Below are 17786 nucleotides of genomic sequence, written 5' to 3' on the forward strand. Positions count from 1 at the left end.
TGAGTACTTGTTTACTTCTATACTAAAAATAATAATGGGTTAAATAGGCATAGTCCACTACGCTACTCCATACAATTGTTTTGACGAAGTAGTCATTAAATGTATATTTTTTGTACATTGGGACCTTATAAGTGACAGATGCTGCTGTCTGGCCACCATTTAATGTATCAGTCCCATTATATAAAGTTAACAGAGGCTATACATGTGCTTTGGACAGAGCCATGTTAAGGTTCACACATTTTATAAAATCTTAGTTTTACAACAGTGGTGTTTTGGGGGCACACCCTAAGGGTATGCAATCCTCTTAATTATCTGCTGCCAAATGTGATATCACGTAGAGGTGCGTGCACACTTGGCTCTCTATTAAGGAAGTAATGCGTGCTTATATAGCCAATCTCCTGGGAGTTTCCAAGGTGCGTGTCTTTATTCAGTAGGCTCAAGCTGCAGTTATTGCCTTTTATGATTCTACACAGTAAACGTTATCAGGAGGAAGTCCATAAAAGTCTTATGATCTCTAAATATAGCTTAGGTGCGGTCCAGGATGCGCACACCAATATGGATATCTCCATTGATTACTGATATCCTTAAAAGTGGTGGAAAGAAAACCTCACTGTAACGTGTGAACACAGCCTAACAGCATCATCTAGGGTGGCATGGTGACTCAGTGGTTAGCACTGTAGTTTAGGAGTCAAATCCTAGCCATGTCTCCCCATGTTTGCATGAGTTTCCTCCAAGACTCCAAAGAGATACTGATAGAGAATTTAGATGGTGAGCCCCAATGGGCACAGTGATAATAATATCTGTAAAGATCTGGGCAATATGATGACGCTATATAAGTGAGTAAAATAAATATATCTAGATGCTCTCTATGTGCAAGAATACTAACCATCCAGCTGCCCTCATGAATGATAGGTGTGTGAGGGAATATTCTGCAGTATTTCTCAACCTGCAACTCATGCTGGGGACTGTCATTTTAATGTTCCTTTGTCATATTAAGCATTGCTTTTTTCAATGAAATGTGGTTAATTTGATTCCCCGCTTGGAAATCACTACTTTACAATAGTAATCGGGATTTACATTATAGAAGCTAGCCCAGCATCTGCCTCGTTAGTCTGTCACATGATGCTTTTAACAATGAGACATTGTATATGGACATTATATAGTCATGGCTGGAATTGTTGATACCTTTGAAATTGTTCCAAAAAAATGAAGTACGGTATTTATCCCAGAAAATTATTACAATTACGCGTTTTGTTTTAAGCATTTTTATTTCCTTTGTGTGTATTTAAATAATACGAACAAAAAACAGAGAAAACAAAGGCAAATTAGACATAATTTCACACAAAACCCCCCAAAGAGCCGAGCAAAATTGTTGGCACCCTCACCTTAATATTTGTTTGCACGTCCTTTGGAATAAATAACTGCAATCAATCGCTTCCTATAATCATCAAAAAGCTTCTTACACCTCTCAACTGGAATTTTGGACCACTCTTCTTTTGCAAACTTCTCCAGGTCTCTCATATTTGAAGGCACCTTCTCCCAACAACAATTTTAATATCTCTCCAAAGGTGTTTAATGGGATTTAAATCCAGACTCATTGCTGGCCACTTCAGAACTCTCCAGCGCTTTGTTTCTATCCATTTCTTAGTACTTCTTGAAGTATGATTGAGGTCACTGTCTGCAGGAAGACCTATGACCAAGGACGCAAACCCAGCTTTCTGACACTGGGCACTACATTATAACCCAAAATCCTTAGGTAATCTTCAGATTTCATGATGCCTTGCATACAGTCAAATCACCCAGTGCCAGAGGCAGCAAAACATCCCCAAAACATCTTTGAACATCCACCATATTTAACTGTAGGTACTGTGTTCTTTTTTTTGTAGGCCTCTTTCCATTTTCAATAAACAGTAGAATGATGTGATTTTAAAAAAATAACTCATCTTGGTCTCATCTGTCCACAAGATGCTTTCACAGGAGGATTTTGGCTTACTTCGCATACATTTTTGAAAACTGCAGTCTAGCTTTTTTATGTCAGCAGTGGGGTCTTCCTGGGTTTCCTGCCATATCGTTTCATTTCATTCAAATGTCAACAGATAGTTCGTGGTGACACTAATGCACCCCGAGCCTGCAGGACAGCTTAGATTTCTTTAAAACTTGATTGGGGCTGCTTATGCACCATCTGGACTATGCTGCGTTTCAACCTTTTATCAATATTTATCTGCTGTCCAGGGAGACTAGTTACAGTGCCATGTGTTGTAAACTCCTTGGTTATGTTGTGCAATTTACAAAGGAACATCAAGATCTCTGAAGATGGACTTGTAACCTTGAGATTGTTGATATTTTTCAACAGTTTTGGTTCTCAAGTCCTCTGACAGTTCTCTTTTTTTTCTTCCATGCTTAGTGTTGCACACACAGACAGGCAATGCAAAGATTGAGTCAACTTTTCCTTTATTTTAATCTGATCCCAGGTGTGATTTTCATATTGTCCACACCTGTTACTTGCCACAGGTGAGTATGAAGAAGCATCACATGCTTGAGACATAGTTGTTTACCAACAATTTTGGAAAGGTGCCAAAGGTTTCTGCCACTTTTGGGGGGGTTTTGTGTGAAATTGTTTCAAATTTGCCTTTTTTCCCAGTTTATTTTGTGGTGTTCGAATGCACACAAAGGAAATAAACGTGTAATTGCAATAATTTTCTAGGAGAAATACTTCAGTTTCTGGAACAATTAAATATAGGGTTTTGATATGATGTCTGTTGATGATTTGGTAATGCCCTTTGTTATCCTGATTTTCTGTACATCTCCATGGCCTTCAGGGATTATTTGGTTGCGCAGTGTGAACTGGAATCTTCTTTACATGTTCGCTGCACGGCCTGCTGATTCTGATTGCTTTATCTGAATTCTTTCACACCACATTTGACACATTTCATATATAAAGCGATGTGACAATAAGTTGCAAAAATACACTTTCATCGACAGTTGTATATCCATTTTTGCTATGAGTGATATTGCCAGAATCCCTAACATACCCATGGTTACACTTCATCACCTCCGTGGGGGTTGAGGCTTGGTGTCTGCAATGTGTTCCTCTGCTTCATCTTATTTCTAATACTTGGTTTATTGTTCTAGGAAGACCACAGTGTGTTGATCATTGCCATAGTCTCTGGAGTGGGATTTGTGGCTGGACACACAAGGCTTTTTTTTGCACTCATTCAATGGGATTAGATCATGAAACTGAAATTGAAGTTTGTATTGCTGTAATCTTGAATATACACTTCAGATTGGATTATACCAGGGACAGGTCTGCCATTTGGGCTCAAGTCTGTAGTCTGCATCACTTATTTTACACTTTGTGTGATTATTTGAAAACTCTTTTACTGTGTCTCACTAGAACAACAAATACACTTCAGATTTTGAATATGCCAAGCTTTATTCTAATGTTCCCTGTGGTAACCATTGCCAGGGAATTGGAAACACCAGGCAACAATGGTGAAGGCCCAAGGAGCAGCCGAACATTGAAAAACAACATTTTAAAGTTTTGAGAGGAAGCCCACAGTTTTTGATCATCTACATACGTGCCATCCATAAGTCCCCAAGTGCCTGTCCCAAATGCCCAGTCAGTCACAGTCTTTTTCTCCTTGGCTCCAATTGTGGAAGTTTCAGATGGGTGTCGGCTGTATGACACTGGTGGCACCCACTGTGCGCAGAGTAGGCTTACCTCCTGAGCCATACTCTTCTTGCCTAAATCATCCATACTTATTCAGCAGATTTTGCTAAGCGATGAAAACTGCTTAGGGGTGAAATGAATAACATGCTGCGTATTATGGCGATCGCAATCGTGAAAGGTTGAGATATACTGATGTAGCATTTGTAACCTAACATACAAAGCATTAACAATACTTTGTCACTGAAAAATACCCTGATGCAAAAGCTGTAACTGGACGCTTAATGCGCAATGTCAAGTTATAGTTTTCTGCATCAGCCATAAATAGCAGCGTGACTTCAACAGGGATCAAATTGTGATAGCAAAATAACTGGATCACAAATTTCCAAAATGGCAGGTATGTTGGGGTGTTCCTGGTATAGAGAAGTTAGTAAACACCAAAGTGGCCCAAAAAAATAGGAAAAAATGAACAAATGAAAGGTTCATGTGTGTCAAATGCACAAGGAAAACAAGTGCTCAGTTCAACAGATAAACTTTAGTAGTGTAAATTTCAGGAAAAGTTCATACTGGCTATGATAGAAAGTTGTCAGAAAATATACGGTAATCGCTTTCTGCACAGACCAGTATGCCATTGATGACCTATGTCCGCTATCAAATGAACCTTCAATGGGCATGTGAGCATCCGAACTGTGCTTTGGAGCAATGGAAGAAGGTGGATTGGTCTGATGCATCACATTTTCGTTTACAACATTTGTGTTGCTTACCTGTGGAAACTATGGCACCAGAATGTACTATAAGAAATAAGTAAGGCAGCCAGGGCAGTGTGACACTCTGGGTAATGTTTTGTTGGAAAACCTTGGGTCCTGGTACTCATGTGGATATTATTTTGTCTTGTTCCATCTACCTACAGTGGGGAAAATAAGTATTTTATACACCGCTGATTTTTCAAGTTTTCCCTCCTACAAAGAATGGAGAGGTCTCTAATTTTTATTGTATGTGCACTTCAACTGTGAGAGACAGAATCTTAAAATAAAAACAGAAAATCACATTGTACAATTTTTAAATAATTAAATTGGATTTTATTGCATGAAATGAGTATTTGATCACCTACCAACCAGCAAGAATTATGGCTCTCACAGACCTGTTAGTTTTTCTCTAAAAAGCCCTCCCATTCTGCACTCATTACCTTTACTAATTGCACCTGTTTGAACTAGTTACCTGTATAAAAGACCCCTGTCCACAATGGCCAAGACCGAAGAGCTGTCTAAGGACACCAGGGACACAATTGTAGACCTGCACAAAGCTGGGATGGGCTACAGGACAAGAGGCAAGCTTGGTGAGAATTATGGCACAATTATGAGAAAATGGAAGACATACATGATGACTGACAATCTTCCTTGGTCTGGGGCTCCATGCATGATCTCGCAGTGTTGAGTAAGGATGATTATGAGAAAGGTCAGGTATCAGCCCAGAACTACATGGGAGGGCCTGGTCAATTACCTGAAAAGAGCTGTGATCATAGTCTTAAACATTACCGTTAGAAACACACTATGCAATCATGAATTAAAATCCTGCAGGGCTCGCAAGGTCCTCCTGCTCATGTTAGCACATGTCCAGGCCCATTTGAAGTTTCCAATAAAACAAGAAAAAAGCAGCAGCACTCCAATTGTTGGTGAAAAAAACAACCTTAGTCCTTTATTACATAATAAAGATCATGGACAAGGTATTGCGGGTAAAACAAGTGCAGATTATGCAGGCAATAGGACGACGGCCGTTTCACGCAATAAGCGCTTCCACGGGTCCAGATGACTCATGACGTCAGAGCTTAAAGGCAAGTAGTTCCTAACTACCTGCCTGTTCTGCCCGGCTGTGGTCTGTGCCGGCCCCTGCTGGCGATTCTGCAGGCTCCAGGGATGTCATGTCTGCAGAGCAGCTGCTTCTGTCAATCAGCATGACGTCCGCAATCTTGCCCTGTTGACAGAGCAGCCTGGAAGAGGTGGAGCTGCTCTGTTGACCTTAGGTCTGTGACAGCTGTGAGCTAGAAAGTCAGAACAGGCAGTTAGTTAGCAATTACCTGCATATCAGCTTGTAGCCCCATAGGAAAAATCGAAAATAGCCTTGATAGCTCCTTTAAAATACGGTAGTCTTGTTGACTTTAGAGGGCCTCTGGATTATTTTTCTGGAGGTTTTATTACTATGGCTGATTGGTGTTTATTGTGATAATAAATTGACGTGTGTTATACTGATATATAATTAGTAGAATATTATTGACATGTATTACAGTATTATTACATGATACGTTAGACGTACTGGAACCATAAGGGGCGCTCTGTTCTAGCTAGCTCAGATCATGTATAACATGCATTTTTTTCTCTCCTCTTTATAGTACCACTTTTCCCAACGTTGCTATTGTGTCTTTGTAAAAGTTAGCAGGAAATGTTTTATTGCTGTATAAATCTGCAAAGATCATTACCGAAGGCATTGCGTTCAATAAAAGCCTTTAGACTCATGGTGCCCGTTGATAGAGCTTGTAGTATAGATCACGCATCTCCTTGTGAAATAATGAATAAATAATTTGTGCCAGTCTTTTCAATGGCTTAACCTTTTTTCCCCAGGGCAGCTGCACTTTATGACCACCAGTAAAGTGTCCTCCTTGTGCCGTTCTTTTCCTCACTCAGAAATCTGAAATCTGTATTGTTTATTGACTGCTTTGTCAGGTATATCTTCAGCTGAATGTTCAGCCTTGTGTTTTGAGGACTTTCTCTGCTCTTGCGAAGTGCAGGATGATATCTGCTTTATCTACTCACAAATAACAGAAGAGAAAAAAGTAAGAAAAAAAGTGAACAGTTATGTAAGACTGCTTAATGCATTGCCTAACAGCCACAGTCTTTTTTTTAGTGGAGCAGATAAGGCAGCACTTCCCTAGGAATCATGTTTTGTTTTATCTAGAATGCGTTTACTTATATATAGGATTGAGGCACAATACCAGGCACAACCCCCTTGGTAAGAGTGGACCTGTTTTAACAATAATAATCTTTATTTTATAATAATCTTTATTTTTATATAGCGCTAACCTATTCCGCAGTACAGTTTGCACAGTTTTAGGGTATAAAAGAAGCACATTATTTCAGACAACCCTTTTAATGCACAATTGCCACTTACTTGTATTTCATGGAAAGTTGTCCCCTGCCCACTGGATAGGTGATAACTTGCTGATTGGTGGAGGTCTAACGGCTGGAAGTCATTCAATCCCTGGAAAGGGGCTGTGAAATGAATCCTCGTATTGATGCTGTGATCGCTCCATAGCTGTCTATAGGACTGCCGGAGATAGTCAAATAAAGTCCTCGTCTTTTTCTACCAGTCCCATACGAATGCAACGCTCCATTCCATTTTCTGGATCAATGAGGGTTCCAGTGGTCCATCGCCCAATGATCAGCAGGGTATCACCAATCCCATGAATAGGTGATAACTTTCAATGTCACCAATAACTGTTGAAATCGGATTCTTTTATAGGAAAGACACCAAGCAGTAGGACGGGAGAAAAATTCCAGTAGATTCGGATAAAATAATTCCACAATTTTATTTCGTTTCTCCGTCTGCAGTGACACTATGATATTCCACTCTTCTTCTCTTATGGACTATTAAGTATCTGTCAGGTCTGCCCTTAATAGTACTCAGTGACCTGCTCATTAGTAACGTTTTTTGCCCATTAATGGTCTGATTTGTCTTCCATCAGTTAAGCCCGCAGCACACATAGCTAGCTATACATTGATTATGATATCACTTGATCATTCATCTGCCACACTTAGTAGTTCATTATCTGCCTGTCCAATGCTTGTTTACTCAGCAGTGGAAGTCATCATTTTGATTCATGAGCTGGGAATGTGTTTTTTTTTTCTTTCTGCTGATATCCATCTGTTGTAGGTGCATGATTACCAGTGCAACATTCATGCACATGAATGGTGATGTGTTTCTGAAACTGATCCCAGCTGTTGTGTGTATGCTCCGATATTGTATGCAGCTGCCATTATGATGTCCTGCCTGCCCAGTGCTTTTACCATGCAATTTGTTTCCTTGTACTATTCCTTTATCTTTACAGTAGAGACGTGTTATTCTTTCATGGTAGATTTCATGTGTAACCTGTTAAGTGGTCTATATGTGATCACACATGCCAAAGATGATTATTCCTAAACTCTTGCAGCTGTGATACAGATTTTCCAGCTTCTCCACTTTCCACGAACTGATTGTGTCGATGACCATGACTCTATTCTGTAAAAATGTACATCAATGTTGAGATTGCGTTCACTTTGAAGTACAGGTCTTGACTGTATTATGTAGGTAACTTCTGTTTCCACTCTGGATCTGAACGAGATACTGACATATACTATAAATTCATGCAGTGTCCAACTGGAGTGCCAGGGGTCCACCAGTAACCAACTTCAGGGTCCCAACTTTCTGCTACATGCAAGTGTGACATTATCCTCAAAACAATGAGCCGGTTACATGAATAAGATGGCGCCTTTGTCTTTACATGGTGATTCAAGTATACAGTGCCAAGTGCTGCTCATATGAGAGGTTGGTGGCCCACTTCTGCACAGGGGCCCGCCTGATGATTCTCCTGTGGGCCAGTCCAAGTCTGTCTTCAAGCTTAATTATATCAACATACAATATATAATGTTCTCTTGTACTATGGATTCACAAGGAACCAGACACATGGAAGTTAGGACATACAGTATTTTTTGGACTATGAGGCGCACCCCAAATTGGGGTGGAAAATAGCAGAAAAAAGATTTTTATAAGATGGGGTCCGTCTTATTGTCCGAATTGAAGGTATCTTACCTGAGGACAGGCGGTGGTAGAGCGGGGTCACAGGAGGCATGGTCCCTTCCTCAGGAAGTCGGTGGTGGCAGAAGTGGGGCAATGCTGCAGTCCCTGGGTATCGGTGATATCTCTTTAGGCACACTGAAGATCATAAAGCTGAAAATCACTGAATAGCACCAACCCCCTTTACTGCAAAGACTAAAATAAGCAATGATTTCATTATCACCAACTCCCTACGTGAAAGTGGTCTAGTTCATGTGTGTGAGCTAATTTGACCTTGTTGACCTTGGATATTCAGGTGATTTTCTTTGTACAGGTTATGTGCAATCTTTGATACTCTGAGGTCCCCTAAGTCTATATCCAACCTCTGTCAATCTCTTTAATGCAAATGCCGCCTTTTTAATGTTACAGTCACCTCAACATATATGGCTATGCTGTCATACACTATCTTTACAGTTTCTTCATTATTTTATGCCAATCTCTCCTGATCTATATGGCTAAGCTGTGAGATATGATGTCCTCTCACTATCCAAATTCACCCTGAAATGGCTGCTGCATTCCCTACCTCTAGTTTTATTCAGTCTATGATAGTCTCTCCTGACTGGCTGTGCAATACCTTGTGATTTGGTAAGTACAAGGTGTTATGGGGAAACCCAGCCATGACCACGGTCTTGTGAGCCTTCTCTGGCTGATCCAGTGTTTAAAATATCAGCGGCCGATTTTAGTGATTCACATCCCAAATCATGTTAAGTAGCCTGATTCTATTTATTTTACTCACTTATATAGCTCTATCCTATTTTTCAGCACTTTACAGACATAATCATCGCTGTCCCCATTGGGGCTCACAAGCTATATTCTCCATCAGTATGTATTTGAGGTGTGGGAGAACCCAGAAAAAACCTACGCAAACTCCTCTCAGATGTCCTTGGTGGGATTTGAACCCATGACCCCCCAGTGCGCAAGGGTACAGTACTAACCACTGAGCCACAATGCTGCCTGTTTAGAAAATTTCCAAAAATTTGACATGAAATCGATTTGTATGTAATCGATTTGCTCATCAGTAAAATAAGGATCTTTTGAGCGTTTATCTATCTTAAAGGTGCTTTATCCCAGCTACCCCAGGGTCCAGAATGATAACATCTGCCTGGTATGGATCAGCTGAATGCATTTGGTTATTTCTAAGTGTAAATACATTTGGTGAAAAAAAGGCAGCAATTACTAATTGTGTTTTATATTCGTTTGTATCCAATCGGTGGAAATTCATTGCAGATTTTGCTTGTAATTTACTGCTGCAGCTACAGGCTGAAACCTGGTTTCTATGCAGAATGAATTCCAATAATGTATATTAGGTGTATTGGTATTTCTGTGGGATCCTCTAACTTTCTCATCTTGCTATTACATTTAGTGAGAAGTTGACTGGTGGTGAAGCATTAACATGTATTCACTTTAAGGAGAGTTAATGCATTATTGACTTTGCATAACTCTCTACAGAATAGTAATGAATCTAGTGGCTGAGTTTACTGTACAGCGACGATGCGGCTGTGTTTGATGGAATGCATGGAGCGATTTCCAATCAGTAAAACCTAGGCAATGCTTTTAATCAAGCTCGATGTCAACAATACTTGCATAATCTATTGTAGGTATTACGGTCTATTTATTTCAGAAGAAAATCATTGTCCTCCTATACTTATGTACTAAGGTGCATTACTTAATGGTTTACAAGTCTGTGCTATGTTCATACATTTTACAGATAGGCTGCAAATATCTCCAAACGTCTTCCAACTCGTGTAGCCGTGGTGTATGCGACTCTGTATGCCCTCTAGTTTCATGGATAGCCTAATGACCTATTGTAATTAGAAGAAAAGCTTGCCAAGTGTTGTATTCACTGCAGGATTCCATTATATTGAAAAGTATACCAATAATCAGGTATATATGTGTAGATATACTTTTTGGCACAATTTCCCAGTAACCTAGTAACTCGCTAGAGAATGTCCACACACGTATACACATATTATATATATACTAGGGAGGGTGATAATGTCTCGATGGGGGCAGGCATGCGGAGCTGTTGTTGCCTATGGGCATCCTGTGATAATCTAATGACTTTTGCATCAGGGGACTCATGTGCTTGATGCCATATGCTTATATGCATTGTTTTTGTCCCAGCGATGCTGTTGCTCTTCAAGAGTCTCATTTGCCCTTTGTTGTCTTCGACATTGTGCCTTTGCTGCTTTCCTTTCATTGTCATGGGAGTACTTTTTATAAGGAGCCATGTTGGCATTGATATTTGCTTTTTAAAGGGGTTTTCCCACGAACAAAAGTTAATTTTAAAAATTGTCTGTCTGACCGTGTACCGAATATACCACATCTCCTGGGTAGGGGAGGAAGCAAAAGCTAATACTGACAGTACAGCAAGGGATCACAGTGTACTCATTTTGTGAGGTAAAATATTTCATTGACCGTTTTTTTAAAATATTTTACCTCACAAAATATATCCTCTATGATCTCCTGCTGTAATGTCATTATTGTCTTTTGCTTCCTTCCCTGCACAGAAGATGTGGTATGCTCTGTACACGCTCAGACACACTCACCCCACTCACTCACCTTTTTTTCAACATTCGATTGCGACTGATATAAAAAAACTGATGTGTGAAAGGGGCCTAAGTGTGAGTGTGTGTGTGTGTGTGTGGTGCATATGGCATATAGAGTGTGTGTGTGTGGTGCAACGGTGTTCCGCTGGTGGTACCGCGCAATAGGTTGGTACGAGCAGCAGTTTCCATATTGAGACACCTATCATTTCGGTGTCCCAATATGGCAGTTGGTGAACTTCCTCCTCTTGGAATTCTGGGATACGGTGACATATGGACAGAACAGGAAATGATAACATTACATTATATTATAAATGTACCGTATATACTCGAGTATAAGCCGAGATTTTCAGCCCAAATTTTTGGGCTGAAAGTGCCCCTCTCGGCTTATACTCGAGTCACGGTCTGTGGCAGGGTCGGCGGGTGCGGGGGAGAGGGCGCTGAGGCATACTTACCTAGTCTCGGCGATCCTGACGCTCGCCCTGCCCGTCACACTGTCTTCGGGTGCCGCAGCTCTTCCCCTGTACAGCGGTCACGTGGGACCGCTCATTAAACTTATGAATATGGACTCCACTCCCATAGGGGTGGAGCCGCATAGTCATTTCTCTAATCAGCGGTGCCGGTGACCGCTGATAGAGGAAGAGGCTGCGGCACCCGGAGACCAGCTGTCCGGGGGAGGGAGCGGGACGCCGGGAGCAGGTCAGTATCGCATATTTACCTGTCCACGTTCCACACGCCGGGCGCCGCTCCATCTTCCCGGCGTCTCTCCGCTCTGACTGTGCAGGTCAGAGGGCGCGATGACGCATATAGTGTGCGCGCCGCCTTCTGCCTGATCAGTCAGTGCGGAGAGACGTCGGGACGGGACGCTGAGGAGCTGCAAGCAAGAGAGGTGAGTATGTGTTTTTTTTTTTTTATTGCAGCAGCAGCACCAGCGTTATATATGGCACAGATTTATGTGGAGCATCTATGGGGCCAAACTGAACGCTGTAGAGCATATAGGGCACAGCTATATAATGAGCATCTATGGGGCCAAACTGAACGGTGCAGAGCATATAGGGCACAGCTATATAAGGAGCATCTATGGGGCCAAACTGAACGCTGCAGAGCATATAGGGCACAGCTATATAATGAGCATCTATGGGGCCAAACTGAACGCTGCAGAGCATATAGGGCACAGCTATATAAGGAGCATCTATGGGGCCATACTGAACGGTGCAGAGCATATAGGGCACAGCTTTATAATGAGCATCTATGGGGCCAAACTGAACGGTGCAGAGCATATAGGGAACAGCTTTATAATGAGCATCTATGGGGCCAAACTGAACGGTGCAGAGCATATATGGCACAGCTTTATATGGAGCATCTATAGGGCCATAATGAACGGTGCAGAGCATTGTATATGTGGCATAGCTTTATATGGAGCATCTATGGGGCCATAATGAACGGTGCAGAGCATTGTATATGTGGCATAGCTTTATATGGAGCATCTATGGGGCCATAATGAACGGTGCAGAGCATTGTATATGTGGCATAGCTTTATATGGAGCATCTATGGGGCCATAATGAACGGTGCAGAGCATTCTATATGGCACAGCTATATATGGATAATATATGGGGCAATAATCAATGGTATGGAGCATTATATATGGCACAGTATTATATGGAGCATCTATGGGGCAATAATGAATGGTATGGAGCATCTATTTTTATTTTTGAAATTCACCGGTAGCTGCTGCATTTTTCACCCTAGGCTTATACTCGAGTCAATAAGTTTTCCCAGTTTTTTGTGTCAAAATTAGGGGGGTCGGCTTATACTCGGGTCGGCTTATACTCGAGTATATACGGTAAATATAATATACATTATAAATAGATATTAATTTTTTTGCTATTTTTTTGTTTTAAACAAAGCCTAATATAGAAACAAAATAAACATACCCTGCTGTAATTAAGAAGCAATGCCTAGTTTTGTCATGAACCACGAAATAGGTTAACTTGGTATGCAGTGTGCTGGGGAACAGAGCAGTCTGCGGATTCTTCTGGGAGCTGCAGAATACGGTTTGCTGCTGACTAGTGATGACCGCACAGTGAAATGCTTGAGTGCTCTGTATTCGAATCGAGCAGGTCGGACGCTCGGATGTGCTCGACTTGAGTAGCGAGCATAATGGAAGTGAATGGCAAATGCGAGCATTTTTCCAGAAGACAGAAAAATTCTCTCTCTATTTTTCTCTCGCTTTCTCTTTCTTTTTCTCTTTCGCTCTCTATTCCTCTCCTTTCTCTTTTTCTTTCTCTCCTCTTTCTTTCTCTTTCTTTCTTTCTTTTTCTTTTTCTCTTTCTCTTTTTCGCTCTCTATTCTCCTGTTTCTCTTCTCTTTCGCATTCTCTCTTTTTCTCTTTTCTCTCTCTTTTCTCCTCTCTTTTTTCTTTCTCTCTTTCTCTCTCTCTTTATCTTTCTTTTTCTCTTTCGCTCTCTATTCCTCTTTCTCTATTTTTCTAACTTTCTCTCTTTTCTCTTCTCTCTTTCTCGTTTTTCTTTCTCTATCTTTGTATGTCTCTTTCTCTCTCTTTATCTTTCTTTTTCACTTTCGCTCTCTATTCCTCTTTCTCTCTCTTCTCTCTTTCTTTCTTTCTCTCTTTCTTTCTCTTTTTCTCTCTCTCTTTCTCTCTCTTTGCACCTGTCTCAGATAATTCATTTACGGAGATGCGAGCACTCTGAGTATCAGCAGTTCCAAGCACTGTCGCCCATCACTATTACTGACTAAATTGAGCCAGGAGAAGTGCCCGGATTACCGCACGGGTGAGAGACTGTGGTCTATATGTGAGAGGAGAGGTGAAAGACCTCTTGGTGCTCGTCTCTCTGACAGAACTTGAGAGAGAGCTGGACATTACTCTGCTGGGTCATCTGCCTGTATATGAACTGTTTACTTTGTTCCTTTATGCTGGAGAAAGGCTGTTTGTTTTTCATGGTGCTGTAAGTTTATGCACTTCAATAAACCTCCCAGTTTGACTAAGGAACTACATTTCTGTGTGAATGTTACCTGCTGCCCAAAAGTGACTGAATCCCTATAATGTATATGTAATTACCTGCCGAGTCTCAGCATCCTTACTTACAACTGGCAAGGAATCCCCACCAAAAGCCTTGAGTCGTCTTCTGGCAAGGGCCATTGTGTGAGCATACTTTAATTTTTCAGTCAGTTTAGGGCTATTTTTGTGATACGAGTTGTATAGATCAGAAATTGGCCATAAATCAGCTTCGGGGATTACTCAGGAGAAGAGAGACTAGAGACCCAGCCATCAGACAAGCTCACTGATGGATTTCACTGTTGGCTCATTCTGCGATTAGCTGTGAACTGTGATACATAGAGGCTGGAGAAGCTAAGACGTCCAAAGATGCTTTGCAGCCAAAAATACATGCATTTAGAAAAAAAATAAGTCTTCAACGGTGCTCATATTCTGTAAATGCAAACTGTACAAGTAGCGGAATCTGCAAACAACATGTAGTAAAATATGACGATTTCTATAGTTTTGAGGGAAATTATTCAGTATAATTTGTATTTTATGCATGAAAATCTCTTAGTTTAGGAGTCAAGGGGGCGGGGCTAATCAGTGATTGACAGGTCTTTCTCTAGGTACACTGATCAGTGTAAGGCTGTAAATCAATGACTAGGACCACCACCTTGACCCTGAAGGCTAGAATAAGCAGTGAATTCAATATCATTAGCTCCCTATGTGAAAGTGGCCTAATTCATGTATAGGAGCATTCAGGGGATTTTCTTTGTTATCTGTTATGTAATGTGCCACATGCCTGTATGACATTTCCAGTTGATGATGTTAATGTGACATGTTTTCTGGCATAAAGATAATTAGGCTTTATTTTATCTTCTAGAATCTGGAGAAGATATTTGTGGAGTTTAACCACCAGGAACTTTTGGAGTTTTATAACAAGGTATGCATTGTTCACAAACGTGCCTTTATTTGTATTCTGTACCCCTGCCCTATTCATTGTTACAGCTGTGAAACCTGCCAGTGCAAGGCCCATCTGCTGATCTGCACTGCTTTGCTAGTGATGCCATTATTAGCATATGGGCTACTAGAATACTCCCAGCTTGTTGCTGTATACCTTAGCAGTAATGTAGATAATAATATGCGCTCTTTATTGTCGTTGTCTCTGCTTGATATTTTAACAAAGTGACAAACAATATGGCTGCACTTACTTTTGTCACAAATCACTGCCACAACTGATTAAAGACTTATTCCTATCTTCTAAGATGGGAACATTTGCAAACTGCTTATCTGTATATATAATTGTCTAAGGGGTACTTCCGTCTGTCTGTCTGTCTGTCTTTCTGTCTGCAACTTCCGTCACGGAAATCCCACATCGCTGATTGGTCTCGCCAGCTGCCTGTCATGGCTGCCACGACTAATCAGCGACGGGCACAGTCCGATTAGTCCCTCCCTACTCCCCTGCAGTCAGTGCCCCGCGCACACAGGGTTAATGCCAGCGGTAACGGACCACGTTAAGCCACGGGTAACGCACTCCGTTATCGCTGCTATTAACCCTTTGTGTCCCCAACTTTTTACTATTGATGCTGTCTTTGCAGCATCAATAGTAAAAAGATCTAATGTTAAAAATAATAAAAAAACAAAACACCTGCTATTCTCACCCTCCGTAGTCCGCCGAGCTGCACGTGGCTGCCGCCATCTTCCGTTCCCAGAGATGCATTGCGAAATTACCCAGAAGGCTTAGCGGTCTCGCGAGACCACTAAGTCTTCTGGGTAATTGCGCAGTGCATCCTGGGAACGGAAGATGGCGGCAGCCGCGCGCTCATCGCCAGAGCTTCGCTGGATCCCGGCGGGTGAGTATATAACTATTTTTTATTTTAATTATTTTTTTTTAACAGGGATATGGTGCCCACACTGCTAAATACTACGTGGGCTATGTTCTATACCGCGTGGCTGCTATATACTACATGGCCAGTGTTATATACTGCGTGGGCTGTGTAATATACCGCGTGGGCTGTGCTATATTCTACGTGCCCTGTGTTAGATACTGCGTGGCCTGTGTTATATACTACGTTCCCTGTGTTATATACTGCGTGGCTGCTACATACTGCGTGGGCTGTGTTATATAGTACGTGGGCTGTGTTATATACTGTTTGGGCTGTGTTATATACTGCGTGGCCACTGTTATATACTGCGTGGCCTGTATTAACGCATCGGGTATTCTAGAATATGTATGTATGTATATAGCAGCCACATAGTATATAGCACAGGCCACATAGTATTTGTCTGCTATATACTACATGGCTCCTGTATACTTCGTGGCCTGTGCAATATACTATGTGTCTGCTATATACATACATACATACATACATATTCTAGAATACCCGATGCTTTAGAATCGGGCCACCATCTAGTATAAAAATAATCAGTTTTGTAATTTACTTATTGAAATTGGTCCGTTTTCCCCTAAATTTGTTTACTTTCTTTTTATTTTGTTGTTTACTGCTTCTTGCCATGGGGATGTGCAGTGCTTTCAAGCTGTTTTATAGTTAGCTTGTAAGCACTGCATTGAAGATGGCCAGGATCGCTGGAGCATGTGGTTATTTTCTGATGAGTCTAACTTCAGTTTCACTGCGCTTCCAATGCTGTAAAGACAAAGGTGCCTTCTAGAGCAGCATTGTAGGCGCACAGTTCAGACCAGCAACACAACAATGCCGCTGGCCTGAACTGTCAATCAAGCAGGAGCACCTGGTAACTCCGGCAATCGAGAAGTTGAGATTATGAAGCTTAAAGCATAAAAAAATATACATACAACACAACTGAGCTAGCTTTACAAAAAAAAGAATCTAATCACTAACAAACAGGTAATTGCAACTTATCTGCATGTTGTGCACGGTGACGTTCTTCCCTGGCACAGAGCTGTCACAGATCGCCCCTGCCGGGGATTCTGCTGCCTTTGCTGAAGCGACGGGGTGCGACTTCCGAGGTCATTCTAATTGACAGCTGGCTCCCCCAGTTAGGCAGTGGTGATTCGGCTGTCAAACCTTGGAAGTCACGCCCCATCGCGAAAAGAAGCCTCTGCTGTGTAGATGTGACGTCAGCAGAGACTTCTGAATCCCCGACAGGAAAGACCGCTCTGTGCCAGGGAAAAACAGCTTCGGGCACAACAGTCAGGTAAGCTGCAGTGACATGCCTGTTAGTGCTAAGATATATATATATATTTTTTCTAGAGTCCCGGATACCCACTTAAAGGAAAAATATTATTTACATTATATGAAGATCTTTCTTTATTGAGGATCTTCAAACCTGAAATGTAGTATAGAAGAGTAATATGCTGAAACGCCTATTAGAGAGGTGACCTTTTCATGCTTCAAACTGAGCCAAAAGGTTATTCTATAATGCATGTCACTTTTAGACAGACTTTGTCATTGACTCCCAAGCAACTAACACTTGGAAAGAAAAAAAAAAGCTAAGTATCTCTTGTAGAGTAAAACTAAAGAGAATTGGGATACCAATAAGTTCGAACATATCAGATATTTCATGATAGGAGATAAACGCTTTTATTAGAGATTCTTAATGTTCATGAGAAAGTAAAAAAGAATTTATGTAAAAAAACATTCTTTTCTTGGGGATGAAGTTATAATTTATGTACTTTAACTGCTAAAGAGTTTGATAGATAGCGATTTGTTTCTCAGTTAGTACAACCACACC

At 41.2% G+C, this 17786-nt stretch overlaps 1 protein-coding gene across 1 annotated transcript in view; it reads left to right on the top strand.

The window, feature by feature from the left end:
- The window catches only part of COMMD10 (COMM domain containing 10), a 433041-nt gene that overhangs the window by 403590 nt on the left and 11665 nt on the right, over positions 1-17786 (top strand). The window contains exon 6 of the mRNA XM_077290707.1: positions 14959-15018. Within this exon, the coding sequence (XP_077146822.1) occupies positions 14959-15018 (60 nt within the window). The remainder of the gene's footprint in view (positions 1-14958; positions 15019-17786) is intronic.

This window comes from Ranitomeya variabilis, chromosome 1 (genome assembly GCF_051348905.1).
Source record: "Ranitomeya variabilis isolate aRanVar5 chromosome 1, aRanVar5.hap1, whole genome shotgun sequence".
Lineage (NCBI taxonomy): Eukaryota > Metazoa > Chordata > Amphibia > Anura > Dendrobatidae > Ranitomeya > Ranitomeya variabilis.